This window comes from Aulonocara stuartgranti (genome assembly GCF_965226115.1).
Source record: "Aulonocara stuartgranti genome assembly, chromosome: 22".
NCBI lineage: Eukaryota > Metazoa > Chordata > Actinopteri > Cichliformes > Cichlidae > Aulonocara > Aulonocara stuartgranti.
The window spans coordinates 11,150,931-11,163,371 of record NC_138957.1 but is presented as its reverse complement, the minus strand read 5'-3'; the positions used below and the strand labels follow the sequence as shown (position 1 = coordinate 11,163,371).

The 12,441-nt window shown below is 39.0% G+C and overlaps 1 protein-coding gene and 1 long non-coding RNA gene across 5 annotated transcripts in view; one reads left to right on the top strand and one right to left on the bottom strand.

The window, feature by feature from the left end:
- The window catches only part of LOC309698717 (receptor-type tyrosine-protein phosphatase U-like), a 263,712-nt gene that overhangs the window by 196,256 nt on the left and 55,015 nt on the right, over positions 1–12,441 (top strand). For all 4 annotated transcript variants that reach the window (XM_082521358.1, XM_082521357.1, XM_082521360.1 and 1 more), the window contains exons 13-14: positions 4,964–5,000; positions 12,245–12,383. In XM_082521358.1, coding sequence (XP_082377484.1) covers positions 4,964–5,000; positions 12,245–12,383 — 176 coding nt within the window. The remainder of the gene's footprint in view (positions 1–4,963; positions 5,001–12,244; positions 12,384–12,441) is intronic.
- Positions 5,989–12,300, bottom strand: LOC309698737. Its single transcript, XR_014274170.1, has 3 exons — positions 12,221–12,300; positions 8,231–8,291; positions 5,989–6,073 (listed from the first exon to the last, which is right to left on the bottom strand). It is a non-coding gene; the product is annotated as an uncharacterized lncRNA (long non-coding RNA).

Sequence of the window (12,441 nt, the reverse complement as noted above, 5' to 3'; positions counted from 1 at the left end):
TAAGCCATGAAATTTCCTCGCTACCAAAGATTCCAGCCTGTTCTCACTCCCAATGCGTAACATCCCAACGATTTGTCATGTCCCACGGCATTCCTGAGAAACGCGAAAGGTCACCTTTCGCGTTTTTATGCTGCGTGCCGGGTTATGGGTGAAATCTAGTAGAATGACGGTCCCGCGGTAATACATGTTCCAGCTAGAGCAGGGCGATATGACCAAAAATATTTATCACGATATGCATTTGAAAATTTGCGATAACGATATAACTGACGATATAATTCCAACAAACACGGTAATAATGACGGCCCGCTAGCATGCTGTACCAAAAATAGTGCTTTGTTGTGTATCTGACGGACGAAAGCTAAACCAGTGCCACACCACTGAAGTTGCAGCATTTTTACAAACCAATTCTGGTTCATCTGTTTCCTTCAACGATCCGCTCTCACCCTTCTCATTCTCCGTCGCTGCCGTGGTTTTTCCGCCATGTGCCTATGAAAACAAAAGCACTGCGCATGCGCGTTTTACCCATATTCTATCGCGATATTTCATTTTCTTATCGTTGCCCAACATTATACCGGTATTACCGTGAACGGTATAATGTGGCCCAGCCATAGTTCCAGCCATGTATTCCAGCCCGAACCCTAACCATGTCCCTATCCCTAACCGTAACCAGCTCTTTAACAACGTAAAATAGTGTTTTCCAAAGCAATTAAAGTAAAATGAATGAACATGTGTAGATTAATTCCAAACGGTTCTCACGTTTCCTCGTTTTTCCAATCTCGTCATTTAGGGACGTGTTGGGTGCCTGGAAGCGTAATATGTTGACGATTTATCACCTACCGTAAAATATTATGCTTTGGGAGCAAGAACGTGTGGCAGCCCATTGAATATTCCGCCGTCAACTGTTATTGGTATTGTAACAAAGAGCAAGTGATTAAGAACAACATCAACTCACAGCAGGGTCAGAGGATGCTGAGGAACATAGTGAGTAGTTGCCAACCTTCTGCAGAGGTCAGTCGCTATAGACTTCCAAACCTCACGTGGCCTTCAGATTAGCATAAGAACAGTGAGAGCAACGTAGAGAGCTGCATCCAAGCCTTACATCACCAAGTGCAATGTAAAGCACTAGTGTAAAGCACACCGAAACTGGACTCTAGAGAAGTGGAGATGTTCTTGTCTATGCATCTCTATCTGGCAATCTGATGGATGAGTCTGGGTTTGGCTGTTGTCAGGCAAACAGTACTTGTCTCACAGCATTGTGCCAAGTCTGAAGTTTTCTGGAGAAGGGGGCTTATGGTGTGCAGTTGCTTTTTGAGAAGTTGGCCTCTGCCTTAATTAAAATTAAAAGAACTCTTGATAATTCTAGATAAGAAGATATTTAGACAATTTTAAGCTCCTGGCTTAGTGGGAGAAGTTTGGGAATGGCCGCTTCCTCGTGCAATGACCAGTCCACAAAGCAAGGTCCATAAAGACATGGATGAGCGACTCCAGTGTGGAAGAACTTGACTGGCCTTGAGTCCTGACCTCAACCTAAAAGAACACTTTTGGGACGAATTAGAGCGGAGACTGCAAGACAGGCCTTCTTGTCCAATATCACAAATATTTCTCCGAAAGAGAGGTCAAAAAATTCCCATAATCATGCTCTTAAACCTTGTGGAAAGCCTTTCCAGAAGAGTTGAAGCTGATATAGCTGCAAAAGGTGGGCCATGATCACATTAAACCCAATGGATTAAGAATTGAATGCACTCAAGTTTATATGTGTGTGCAGGCAGATGAACAAATACTTTTGGAAATATAGTGCATAAAGCAAGGATTGGACTAAAACTGAATGAAAAGCAGACAGTGTTGAAAGGAAAAATTTGAAAGATATTCAGAAAGACTAGAAAACTATTGCTCAAAAGTACTTTAAAAATGTAAATAAAGTTTGGAAGCAGAATATAAAGAGGGGTGACTCAAGAATTTGGCACATTACTGTATGATCTGCTTTTTAGAAAGCCTAAATTAGCCCCTATTTTTAGACTTGTTAATCTTACATTATTTCTCATTGAAAATGGAAAGGCAAACCTTTTTCTACCTAAAACAATTAAAGACATTACATGAGCAAAGTGGCTGAATTTTTTTACAAGATAATTACTTGTGGAATAGAGTTTGCACCTTTTCTTGTCATTAGTAATCTTTCAGTTGCCAGATTGCCTCATATTTAAGCTCTTTAAAAGTCAATTTTCTGTGGGGAAAAAAAGTCAAACACTCTCCCCCAGACTTAAAGTGATCGGAAAAGAAATTCCTCAAGCTATTGAAAAAATTACTGAAGCATTAACAAGGAAAGTGCTGGACAGCAGCCACAGAAACACTGAAAGCAAATGCTCTTTAAATCATTAGGCACATATGGCTGTTATGCATGCCCACCTGTCTCCACCATCTCATCTATACGCTTGTCCAGCTATCTCAGTCCTCACAGGATGCAACCAGTGTTTGTCTCATTGGGTGGACCTCAAGAGCTTAAAAGAATAAATGAATACAGTCAGTGTCTGGTCCTGGTGAAAAACAAGATGTTGCCTGTCCAAGTGAAATCACTGATGTCAACAGTTAGCTTCTCTCATTGTGACCTGGCATTTGAGATGATTCTGTCTCTAAAATCAATCGAAAGCGTCTTTTGGCACAGCAGCTTTTAGAAATCCGAATATTATAATTCATCTTTGCACTTTTCTTTTTTGTCCTGCAAAATAAATATATATCTCAAGTCTGTTTTCTAAATTGTAGCTGTGTTTGGGCAGCTCTGAGAGAAAGAGGGAAAAAACCTAATTATTTTGACAATTACTCTGGATAAATTAGATGTACGGGGCATACTGTGGACCATGAGCTGCCATTGAATTGAAACTGTAATTGCTTTGGCAGATATGCTGTCAGTGGGGCTTGAAAGATGCATGACTGGTGTTGCCAGTTTATTGCGAAACACATAACCAGGAAACAAACACACTTTTCCAAGTGTTTTTTCCCCGTCTGTTATTTTTGTAGGAGCCACTTTAGAAAAATCTTGATTACTGCCAAAATATCTGTGACTTGAAACATGAAAACATCAGCATGCTGAGATCTCAGAATAGAATAGAATGGAGTAGAATAGAATAGCCGTTTATGGTCATGTACAACGAAATCTCCCCCTGTTAAATGTGTTTATGTGGGGTTACGTTTCACTTATACTGATATTTATATGGACAGATGTAGCCTTCTGGCTTAATCTGGCATATTTACATGGATATATGTTAACTAATATGTCCCTTTTAAATAAATACATTCAAAAAATTAAAAAAAATAGCTAGCATTGCTAAGCTAAAGGATGTATTTCTTTTTACATTTTTATTATCACTTTTGATCACTTCAGCAAATATTATTGCGCAAAAGAAAGGTTGGGAGCCTTTCTTTTCTAGACGGTGCTGACTTCAGTTTCTTGGTTAAATGTCAACTATACGTGTCTCCAGTTTATGCAAGCTATTACTCATTAGCTCTATATGTAACTTGCCTGCTAACCAGTCTGTTCCAAAAGTCATGCACTGTCAAGGAACCTCTGTGACGCCACTCTTTGACTGCCATCATTTTGTTATTGCAGTTTTAGTACTATTAATTATGCTGTTAAAACTGAAATAATCCTCTATTTCATTCTTGATTTTAACACATTATTAAGTACTACTAATAAGTCATATGAGAGTTATTATCCACAGTAAACAACCCGTGGGAGCTTGTAACTAATATAATTTTCTTTCAACCGTTAAAGCCTTTAGCACCTTTATGCTTATTTTTTGGGTTTTAGGATCAACATTCAGCACCATGTGTTTAGCATCAGGCATCTGTTTTCAGTTAAGAGATTTAATAAATTAATAAAGAGATTATAAAAATTAATGCATTAATAAATAAATAAATCAGTGTGCAAAGTTCAAATGTTATAGAAAACAAAAGTAACAACTATCCTATGAACACAGGGAAGCATATAATGGCTAAAGAAACAAATCGAGAACTAAATGGAGAGTAGATATTGAGATATATCAGGCTAAAACTGGATGGATTTATTTGCTTTTAATCTCAGAGTAGGTTAAGATTGGACTTAACCTATGCAGATTAAGATATGCAGGAGGCCAACGCCAGCATCAGTGTATAAATGCATATACAGAGTCTGCATTGCTCTCCCATTATACCACAAGACCACCAGCTGACACTGAGTTTAGTATGCTCCAGAGTTTTCTTTATGTTAATGATATGTTATTAATAACATGGCTAACTTGGCAGAATACTTGTATCTTGCAAGCCAAATACATGTTTTTTGTCCACTAAGTATGAAGAAAAAGTGTTAGGGTCAGGGTCATCGCACATGATGACTTAGAGCTCATATCAATCAATTACTTTGCTTGCATGTTGTTTGCATTTTTGTTTCAGAAGACCTACATCCCATCTTGACAGAGGATAGGCTAACTCATGACATACTACCTTTCGCTGCTTTAATAACCCCTGGGAGGAAGTAAATATAACTTATCTGTCACTATAAAAGATGGAAGAAGATGAGAATCCACTTGAAACAAATTTCCAATTATAAAATGCAATTTGGCAAACGTTTTAGGTGAAAGGGTCAGAATCCAATCTTAGAGCACAGATTAGCATAATTGCCCATAAAGGCTAATTTAGCTTCCTTAAATCTTAATTTGGAAACTTGCGCCTCTGTCTCTGGGACAGAGATGGCTGTTTTGGGAAGGAGTGGCTTCACATTGTGAAGGGGAGCAGAGGTTGCTCACATCACAGGGAGCTGTCATGCACTTGGAAATTTCAATTCTTTTCTCCACACAGCAGTGGTTTGGGCTGCATGTGTTTTACATTTTACACAAGGTGGTTGTTTTTAACAGAATGACTCATAATTAAGAAGCAATGTGATGTGTGTGAGTGTGTGTCTTTATGATTTACTCAGCTTTTTCTTTATCCACAGGAGACCAGAATAAACTGCATTCGGATTGCTCGCAAAGGTAAAACTTACATTTTCACATCAAATAAGCTATAATATCACACATTAGTTATCACTTCAGAATTACTTAAATAAAGAAATAATTATTTACAGCCATAAATGCTGTTTGATGTACTCCATGACATACATGGTCCCAGTGGTTGACCTCTAAAGACTTGGGTGAGCCTCTGGCTCTTTCTATGACGACATCCGTGGTTCCTAGAGATCGATAATAAGTGCATGTAGCCACTTTAAGGCCATCCATATGTTACGCAGCAGTGCTAATATACTCACTTCCCATTTCACCAGCACATCATATTCATCAGCTGCACATCAATAACTTTAATCTTCTGTTCTGCCACATCCCAAAGATGCTCTATTCAATTGAGATCTGGTGTTTGTGGAGGCCACTAGAGTACAGATAAGCGCAACTAATTGTCATGTCAACCCCAACCGGTCGCGGCAGATGGCCCCGCCCCTCCCTGAGCCTGGTTCTGCCAGAGGTTTCTTCCTTTTAAAAGGGAGTTTCTCCTTCCCACTGTCACCAAAGCGCTTGCTCATAGGGGGTCATATGATTGTTGGGGTTTTCTATGTATGTATTGTTGTAGGGTCTACCTTACAATATAAAGCACCTTGAGTGACTGTTGTTGTGCTTTGGCGCTGTATAAATATAATTGAGCTGAATGTTCAAGAAACCAGTATGAGATGATTAAAGCTTTGTGACATACCATGTCATGCTGTTGGAAGCAGCCATTAGAAGATGGGTGATGTGGTGATGAAGAGATGGACATCACTTGCAGTTCAGTTTAAGGTTATTTACAAATCAATTAAAATGTAATTTCAAGCTGTCCAATAATTACAAATATCAGATAAAACACTTAAAAATACAAATGTATCATTTCAAACATCATTATAATACTGTACGTTCTCAAAAATGTCCTAAAATTAGTTTAAAGATCTTACAGTACAATAATACTAATCAAGACACTGACACATGGAAATCGTATTGTGAATAAATTAGAAAGTATACTTTACATGTGACACTATAGTAGATTTTGAAAATGCCAGCCATGTAGAGTTCCTGTTCAGCTGTTCCTGAAGACAGAGAAAGATTTTTTTAATGAGCTCATTCTAGACGTGGACCTCTACAGGTCACAATAAAACTTGTACATATGAGTTTGTTTCTTTCCTTCAAGAAATGTTTTCCCTCTTTATTTATGTGTGAAACGAATTGACAAATACTTTAGGACAAGATCTCAAAGTTTGTCTTGGGTACTACGTTATATATTACATAGGAATTGTTGCTGACCACCCCCTAAAGTTGCCGGCCCCTCCATTGAATCAATCAGTCACTTTAAAGAAAGATTATTATTGATTTCAAAATCTTATTTGGTTGTCATATGTATCTGTTTTCAGTGATATCAATTTTAATATCAGGAAATTAACTAGTCATATCATTCTTTTCTTTCTCTCTTTTTTGTCATACTTTTCAAGTAATCTATATTTGACAGCAAAATAGTAAAATAAAATGGGAAATTCTGTTTTTGGTGTGCCACCATTTTTAGTGGCCTCCATATGAAAACATTTCTGCACCTGTGCAGACACCAAGAGTCATCAGATTAGGCAACGTTTTTGCAATCTTCTCTCGCCCAAATTTCGTGAGCCAAATTGCAGCAACACCCCGTACAGTCTGCTGCTGTACTGATCAGCTTCAGGGTTTGGCTTGCTATGCACTCAGGTGCTTTTTTTTTTATTTTTTAACCTTGGTTATAATGAGCGGTTATTTGAGTTACTGTTGCTTTCCTATCTGCTCAAAGCGGTATGGCCATTGTCCTTGTCTCCTCCTAGAGAATTGCTGCTCACTGGATACGTTCTCTTTCTGCAAAAAATTCCAGTAGATCAGTAATATCTAGTGTGATTGCTGATCTAGTGGTCTAATAGACAGACTGGTCCACAACATTCAAGCCACTGTGTCTGGTGTCAGGCTGCATACATTCAGATTCACTTAAATCGCTTTTCTTCCCCACCATGATCGTGATCATGTATACATGCCTGAACATGTTGATTTGCTGTCTTATAATTGGCTGATATTTGTGTCAGCGAGCAGTTGTACCTATTTGTATTGAAGAATTCAGCAAATCATCTGAAAACCTTGTTTTTCTACTTCAGTGTGTCAGCTTTTGTACAAATTTATATCAAGTTGAAGCCAAACCATGTAAAGGAAATTCTAAATTTACAGTTGTCAGCATATTAATAATTGCAAATACACTATTTATGTATTTATGTTGCTCTTTATTTGCTCACACATACACAGTTATTTGTGGAATTCATCATTATGACTATAAGCAGTAAAAGTTAAAGCGGAAAATTATATCAGAAGCAGTTTATATAAACATTAGCAGCACCACTGAGGGGACTCAGAGGGTGCCAGTCATCTTTTTCTTATCACCATAATGTTGAATAAGTCAAAGTAAATCTCTAGGTAAACGTAACCACTACTACCACTACATCCTTTGTGCTTCATTGGTGCAGGGTGCATGTCAGGGAGTTTGTCAGTTGTTCTGGATCAGGCTTAGGATATTTGACACGGCCTTAGTGTTGCTTTGGGTGTTGCAGGGAGGAAGCTCTCTTGCCAATCTGCCCGCAGCCCCGAGACAGTGGAGAAAAGGTGAAAGCAAACATGCATCATTGTTCTCACTCAGTACCTCTTGAATCACTGACACTGACATTTTGGGCTCCTCCTTGGGCTTTGACGGCTTTGAAATCCACAGTGCAACAAGGTTCCCTCCCCCCACCCGCCCCTTGTGCCTGAGAGAGGAAGCGACCAGGAGTGTTTGCTTGACAGGCAGACACTGATAGAAGCCTTTCAGTTCAAACAATCAGGGGATGGGAGAGATACAGCAGGTGAAATTAACTTTTTCCAGCCTTCTTCCCTGCTGAATTATGCTTCAAGTTAGTAATGCTCTAGAGAACGGTGGCAGTTAAATTGCATTATCTTCCCTGTGAACTCTTTCATATGAGAAGTGACATTAAGACATCAAAGAATTCTGCCATACTATTGTCTGCCAGCTTGCCACTTAAGCAGAAGAGGTGGGTTGGAGGCATATTTTGTACTGTATTTGTGCATATATGACTGTGGTAGAGAACCTGCTGATATTACTAAACCTCTCTTGGAGGTCCCTGTAAGACCATTTCTGCAGGTTCTTATGTCACCAAGACACCAATTATAGGGTGTGTGTGTTTTTTTTTTACCTCCTGGTGTTTTGGTGCTTTTCTCTTCTTTTTTTGTCCCCAGAAATATGCCATTGGCCAACTGTACAGAACAATAACATTTTCATTAAACATCAAGTTGTCTCAAGAAGACACCTTATTCTGTGACAAGAGGAGGTGTTTATTCACCTCAGCTCAGCCACAAGAAAGGCATGAATCTTACATTTAGAATGGAATCACATCACACCATAAATTCTTAAATAACTTTTTTTCTTATTTACCGCAGGTATCGAGAGACGCAGATCTTTTTTTTAAAAACAACTTCTTCTTTTTTTTTTTATCTGGCAGCTTCAAGTAATATGTGACCAGGAAAGTGTGTATTTTGTCACATGAGGGTCTCTGATTTTCTCCCTTTTTAAGCTGCTGCTGATGTTGTTTTGCTGTTAATGCAGAGTCGACACTTCCTACATCTCCTGATGAAATCTGCTTTAGCATTCAGTCTAATAACATTTGTCATTCTTCTGCTCTGGCTTCTTATTGGCTAACTTATTCCAATTTGTTCTATGCTGAATTTTCTTCCAGTCTGTATTAAGGCAATACAGTGTGTTGACACTATGCATAAGTGCTTTTCGTTCCCTCTCTGAGTTTATCTCCTGGAGATAAAAGTTCTTACTAACTGGTTGCGGTTCATTTTGCAATTATGTTTTTTCCCACTAATCGGAAGGTTGGTACTGTTGTACTGTTGTGATGTTTTCTAGTCACCGCCTCCAAGGGTTATGTTTTAGGTAGTGTCAGACAGTGTCATTCTGTCTGTCTTCAGAAAGTTTTAGTTGAATTCTGATAAAAAATTGTAGTGGCTGTAGAGTGGAGTCATGGTAACAATCCATTTAAACTTGACTTATATTCTTACAAGTGTGGTGGTTATTGTCAACATATAGAAAGTGCAGTACAAAGATTTTAAACATCATGTCACATCTGACCTTTGACCTCTCCTTTAAGGTCAACAGATTGATCTTAAGATATGCTATATTTTTCCTTAATGCCATTGTTTTTATTGGCAACATATGGAGAATGGTATATGGAGAGCTTAAATATCAAGTTACTTTGGGCCTCTGACATCCTCTTTAGGGTCAAATGAGGAAACAAATTTGATAAACTGTCTCTTATCTTTAACACAACGCTTAAAGTTCTGCTGCCTGTCTTTGAATTGGCAGCATTTAGGAAATGATAATGGTATATGAGGATTCTAAATATCACGTTATAGATTGTCACATTTGACCGCTGATGTGCAGAATGATGAATGATGTGCCTCGTTAGCTGCCCAGTATGTTAACGGAAGTGAGCTGCCTTGGCACAGGTTTGCACCCTGAGTGCTTCTTCTTAAATTTGTTTCTGCACTTTTTGTTACATTTTTGTTTCATAACTTATTTCCGACAAATAATGTAAGTTACAAAAGAAGAATTTCCTTGACTGTGTCTTAACATTGACTGAAAACAGAGCAAAGCACAAGAGTTTGGATAGTTCAGCGAAGGAGAATAGCAACAAATTTTATGAAAGCGTCTTTGCAAAAAGTGGAGACTGTGACATTTGCTGTTGTACTGAATTTACCTGCACGCTATAGTCCATTGCAGTCTTTTTCCAGTTTGTTGGATTTACATTATGTGCATACTAAATCCTAGCCAAATGCGTCCTTCCTGATAAACAGTAAACCGACACAAGGAAATTAGAAATGATGGCGAGACGTGCCATTTACTGCACCCATGGTTTTCTGTTGATGACCACTGCCATGAATTCAACCATGCTAGCCATTTTCTAAATATGCCTCTAAGACAGAATGACTCACCCAGTGTGATTTGCGTGATTATGGCAAGTCTGTCAGGCTGCTGTATTCTCTGCCAGGAGCTATAGTCACCACCAATCCACAGCTTATCAAGCCAAACTCAGCATCCTGCCTCGCTGCAAACACCCCCACCGCACTCCACACACGCATACACACAAGTCTTTTCGGTAGAAGGCGCTAACTTCAATTTGAAACATCTTTGCTTTGTTGAGCCTTTATCCTGCTCTGCCAAGCACGCTGAGACAGGCCCAGGACCCCGTGATGATTACATTTCTCTGTATTTTCTCTCATTCCCAACTCTATTTGTTTTCTCATCAGCAAGAGGTGGCTTGTTAATAATGAGCTTGCTGTCACGAGTGCAATAATACTTCTTTAATTCATTGATAGTTAATAACAATATTTCACCTTTTGATAAAACACCACAGGGAGCTCTGCTGATTCACGGAGAGAGAAGAATCCCGCTCTGTTGTCTAGCTCAGATGGCAGCACAGACAGACATGTGAATGTGACATATGGCTTGGAAGGAAATAGCAGCCTGATTGAGAGCTTGCATCAGCTCAGTGAGATAACCGACCCCGCATCCTTTCTCCCAAGCCAAGTATGTTTAGCTTCTCTTTGTAGAGAAGCTGAGTATTCACGACACTGATGTCAGCGCATGAGAACGCTGTTCAAGCCTTTCCAAATATCTTCTAGTAAGGGCTTTATTTTTGGGCAGCCTCTAGCGATTAAGTACAACAAGTCATTTGAATGGTGAGACACTGGCTTGCTTGTTTACGACCGTGCATGTTAGCCCGAGACAGTCTTGCATAACTTTGAACTTCCCTCAATACTCAGCTTTGCTTATATCAGCCTTTCGAATAGTTTCTTTAATCTTTCTAGCATGGCCATAATGTTTGAATACATAACTGAACATATTATATGAATTAGTTCATATTGGGCCATCTTTGAAGCATTTAATGCAGATTCTTTGAAGCTGTTCTCAGCAGGCTGCTCAACCAAAATTAATCTGAAATGCATACAATTAGGATAGGATGCCATATCAGGTAAATCTTGCTTTGCATTTCCCTCTAGCAACCCTCCATAATTAGATGATTTTTTTTTATGTGAAACACTACCCCAGTCATTAATCTAGATTCAATAAAGAGTGACGACTTTGTTTACTCAAATGTACTCTTTCACCTATAGAAGACGTACTGTTGAATTTTAAATCAAACAATGGCACAAAAAATGTGTCAACTCAAGTTAATTGCAGGGGCGGGAATATTATCCGTATGTGATGTTTTTCAGAAGCTGTCGAGTGAGAAAGACCCTAAGGAATCCATCTCTCTGTTATTTGAATCTTCTGAGCGTCATATTTGATAGCATGACATTTTCAAGAACAACTCCATCACCCTAACTAATACACAGAAAAGAGAAAGCTTTTATAAAGATATGGAGCAAAAAGATCAACAGCAACATTAAGTGCACGATCGCTTCTTATGTCAGCATACCGCAGCGCATGCACTCAAAAATTATTACCTGTTTTGTCACAACGTCAAAACAGGGAAATACAAATAAATGGACCTCCGCAGTATGTGCTCCCTTTCCACCTCTGAAGCATTAATGTTATCCTGTAAAATGTTATCTTTTCAAAATCCAAGAAAAAAATTAAAAAGTTAAAAATCTAATATTTCCATCTCATGAACAGAAATCTGCTACTCCGCGACTTTAGCTATACAACGTCATGTACCGCACACCTTCATTTCCCATCCCTCCCTCACTCTGTGTTGTCATAACCCCTCCACCACCCCAACATCTCCCTGTAGGCTCTGCGAGATACTTTACTTATCACTTCCAGATTTGTAGCAAATTTGAGCTCAGAGCCAGAACAGTCCACTCCATCCTTCTGCTGTTATAAATCAGTCATTTCAAGCTTGAGTTGTATGAGTAAATTATGTTTTCTTGGTCATTGCGGTGAGTCAACATTTACGTTCTGTTTGTGATAATAATCCTGTGGTGTGCCAAAAATCAATACAAGATTCCAGCAGATTGAGAAAGCCAATTGTGTTTACAGTTTTGTTTGTTTATGGTAATGATCCAAAATCGATCCTTTATTGACACTGAATTACTAACTGTTGCGCGTAGAGTTTGCATTTAGAAATGAATAATCATTGATAGTGGAGGCTGTCTTTGTAACTTTCTCGCTTCCTCACCTGTCCATCACGACTAATTTGCAGCTGCTTGTAAGGATTCGAAGAGGGCTCTGGAGGTATCCCAGCATGCTGAGGACATGGGTCTGATCCTGGGAGCCTGCGCCGGCGGCCTCGTGGTCCTCATTCTACTGCTGGGGGCCATCGTCATTATCGTCAAGAAGGGGTGAGTGGCTGCGAAAATGTTTGTCTGCTGGCCAGTCGACATGAGATGGGTTAGAGCT